At 41.4% G+C, this 3960-nt stretch overlaps 1 protein-coding gene across 1 annotated transcript in view; it reads right to left on the bottom strand.

Moving 5' to 3' along the window:
* LOC147625778 (GDSL esterase/lipase At1g71250-like) overlaps positions 1-3429 on the bottom strand; it is a 14151-nt gene extending 10722 nt beyond the window's left edge. Inside the window, exons 1-2 of the mRNA XM_086817340.1 lie at positions 3062-3429; positions 2413-2540 (exon numbers count right to left, since the gene is read on the bottom strand). Of these exons, the coding sequence (XP_086673466.1) occupies positions 2413-2540; positions 3062-3320 (387 nt within the window). The 5' untranslated portion in view covers positions 3321-3429. The remainder of the gene's footprint in view (positions 1-2412; positions 2541-3061) is intronic.
* Between the last annotated feature and the right edge of the window lie 531 nt (positions 3430-3960).

The raw sequence follows: 3960 nt of genomic DNA, 5'->3' as shown, positions 1-3960 counted from the left end.
TACAGTTCTCCTCGGGACATCGGCTTTTACCATCTCACATCCTCGCGGGACAGCATCCCTCTTTGCTTATCTTCATCGACACCACTCAAGACGATAGCCCTCTCTGCTCCTCTTTACCACTCATGTATTACAACACTCTTGTCAACCAGAGCTTACACCACTCGAATCACAGTCCTCTCTGCTCTTCATCACCCCTCAGGTACCACTGCACCCTTGTCACCAGAGTCTACACCACTTCACCTTCTGCTGCCCACTACCATCTCTCAGAGTGACTTTGCATCCGTATAAACAAGAGCCTTCAACAACACAAACCACTTCACACAGTGTCTTTGCCTCACAAGCCTTTGTCATCGACCGTGCTTCAACCGTGCTTCAACTCCGACATCGTCTTTGCTTCTGCACTGATCTTCTACTTAGAGTCACCTCACATCAGAGAGCCTCTTGTACATGTTTTCATTTATCATCATATAAACTCACTCACCCACTGTCATGATGTGTTGATTTGCTTTGATCTCTCGTACATCTGGTCCTTTCACCCTTTTGCCCTCACAGGTGACTACTAAAAAGGTCGCTGACAATGGAGACCTACAAGGTATATGAAAGAAATGCAGACTGTAGCGAGTAAAAACTTTACTCGTAAAATATAAAGATCAATGTGCTAATGAAGCCCGTAAATGCTTTCTCATGTATCTGTACACTTCTCTACAGTAGATCTAACAAAACTACTCTAGAATCCGATGAAGAACAATGTAAATTCATTCCTCGAAGATGTCTCTAAAAAATTTAAAACCGTCCAAATGACCCCCAAAATGCACCCGAAATAAAAATTTGACCGAAATTTTTAGTACTAATAAGTACTTTACACTTCACAATCTTCTTTCTTCTCCCAAAAGAACTCCTTGATCCAATTTAAGAAGACAAGAAACTCGAGATGTGAGGAGTAGGCAAGGGCAAATGCTCTCATACCAAATGTTGAAAATAGGGTTGCAAGAATACACACATACACAATGGAGAAGCTCAAGGTAGTATACAATAAGATGATAGATAGATAATGAATGTGTTGTATAAAGAAGATAAGTAAATCCCAAGATGGTGTATATTAACACACGGGAGAAAAAACCTCCTAAAGAGAAAAAAATTACCCCGACTGATTCTAATGTGTTCACACACATCACTACCAAATATAGCTACAATAAACACATTCACATGTACACGTACACACGACCATGCGTATGTGTGAAAGCTGTGTGTATGTATGAGAGAGAGAGAGAGAGAGAGAGAGAGAGAGAGAGAGAGTTTCTATGTGAGTGTGTATGCGAAATGGGTATGAGAAGAGAGAGAGTGTATGTATACATGTGTGTGTGAGAGAGGATTGTGTCTATGAACGTGACAGACATATAAAGACAATGCATGTGAGAAAGATACATAAATATGTATCTATATGAGAGAGTCGCAACAAATAGATACATGCACACATGTTTGTATATGCACACATGCATATACAAACACACACCACATATAAAAACACACATGAACACACACTCATATGTGCTTACACATATATACATATGCATAGATGCATATACATGCGCACACATATATGTATGCACAGATGCATAAAAGCAAAAAGTTTATATTGCAGCAACGTACTGATCACCTACTTATTTGAATTAACCTACGAATAAATAAGGGAATAACTAATTAATCAACGATTCAACAGTGAATATAATATATGAGAGGCCATTTTTTTGTATTAATTAATTAGTTGATTGGGATATTTGCTTAGTAATAATAGTGCTAGATTTTATAAGGTTGAATATGATGGGTGGTAAAGCTTCGAGATCTTTATTCTAGATACTTCTCATTGACTCCCCACTACGCTTATAAAAGCATAGATGAGGTTTGGGTGGGTGGGGCCATTTAGCTCCATGCAAGAGAGAGAGGGAGAGAGAGAGAGAGAGTTTGAGGAGAGAGAGAGAGACTCGATCTAGAGTGAGAGAGAGACAACAAGATCTATATGAGAGATAGAGAGGGAGGGAGAGAGAGGAAGACGGATAGATCAAAATTTTAAAAATTGTAATTTTTTAAAGATTTACAATTTTATAGAAATCCTAAGGTCTTAACTTTAGGCTATTCATGCACTATTTAATGAATATGTCTATTGGTGTGAACAAAGTGTGTAGACCTCTAGGAAAGAAGCGAATTAAAGGGGCGGCAGACACGTAGAACGTACACAGTACAAAACACAGAGCTGGATGGAGCACAGTGGGTGAGTGGCACACCAATGTTTTGTGCGCTAATTTTAGCGATGAGGGAGACTTTGAAGCACAATTCGCGCAAAGCAGAGAAGCTTAGTGACGCGAACAGACGTTTAATGTGCAGTAGTACGTGACTTTAGAAAGAAGGGCTTACGAAGTTGAAGCCGCTGCTACGAAGGATGGCTCCAGCTCCTGACGCATAATTCACACCCTGAAGTAAAGCTTGGCCCTTGGTGGTAGGGTCTAGGTAAGGGGGAGGGGACGGCAGATTGATAAGCTCAGCTGCATATTACAACTTTCTAAACGATTAGAAATTATTTTACTAAAAATCGCACCCTATTTTCTCATTATAATTGTACCCACCCTCTCTCTCTCACGTCCAGGAGTCTGCGTCTGAGGTGTGAGGTGGGATTTCTATCCGGAAGGACTTGGTGCCCGAGGGGTATGCTAGCCCATCTTGAATATATTGCATCTATATGGGGAGGAAGTGCTAGGAGAAGCAAGGCAAGGACCCATGGTAGGCACCCTAGAATATATTGCATCTATATGGGGAGGAAGTGCTAGGAGAGGCAAGGCATGGACCCATGGTAGGAAGTGCTAGGAGAGCCTACCATATGGGTCCATGCCTTGCCTCTCCTAGCACTTCCTCCCCATATAGATGTAATATATTCGGGGCGAGCTAGCATACCCCTCGGGCATCAAGTCCCTCCAGATAGTAATCCCACCATAGTAATCCCACCTCACATGAAGCGCCGCAACAACAACAGCAACACAACACAGAGAAACCATAATTAGATAATTACCAATCACGTCAAGAACTGTCTTGCCATTGCAGAATCTCCCAGTAGGGCCTTTGGGAAAGTCAATCCCAAAAGGGAGCTGGTTGGCCCGGGCCACAGATACAATGTAGTTGTTGTTGCCCACATCTACAAGGGAGTCGCCAAAGATGAAGAAGGCAGGGAAAGGCTTACTAGAAGAGAACCCCTTTTGCCCTTGCACTGTGGCTACACCGAGAAAACTGACGATGGAAAACAAACCCAAGATGGTTCTACTGCAGGCCATTGCGCTAGAGAGGGGATAAACCTAGCAATGCTGTATACACCAGCTTCGCCAAGGCATGCTATTAATAGCTCTGTTTAGATGGTGAGGGGGAGGAGGAGCAGCAGCAGCCGGTCACCTACCCCTGCTGCCAACAACTGCGTTCAATGCAACCACTGCCGCATCTAGTTGATATAACTGCCTGTGCCTCTCTGGTGGGCGCACTAGTTATTGCAGATCGATGCTTTAGTGGGCTATATAATTTTAGTGTATTTTCTTTCTTTCTTTCTTTCTTTTATGCTTTAGTGGGCTATATAATTTTAGTGTATTTTCTTTCTTTCTTTTTTGGAGGGATTATATAATTTTAGTGTATTTTCTTTCTTTCTTTCTTTTATGCTTTACTGGGCTATATAATTTTAGTGTATTTTCTTTCTTTCTTTCTTTCTTTTTTGGAGGGAATACAAAAGGGATCTATACTTGGATGTACATAGCTTTATCTCCAAAGTATATCTTCAAAATTCTTTTGAAGATAAAATACAGTAGCAAAAAAATATAACCACATTTAGTTTCTACATAGTCTCATGGCCTTGGGATTACAATGGCTCTTCAAGTCATCCCCATAGAAGATTAACAGAACCCGAATCCACCTCCGTCGTCGGGTTTT

The sequence above is a fragment of the Cibotium barometz genome, chromosome 23 (genome assembly GCF_041138505.1).
Source record: "Cibotium barometz isolate CiBa-2024 chromosome 23, ASM4113850v1, whole genome shotgun sequence".
NCBI classification, from domain to species: Eukaryota; Viridiplantae; Streptophyta; class Polypodiopsida; order Cyatheales; family Cibotiaceae; genus Cibotium; species Cibotium barometz.
The sequence above is the reverse complement of the archived record's forward strand: the minus strand, read 5'-3'. Positions and strand labels throughout refer to the sequence as shown.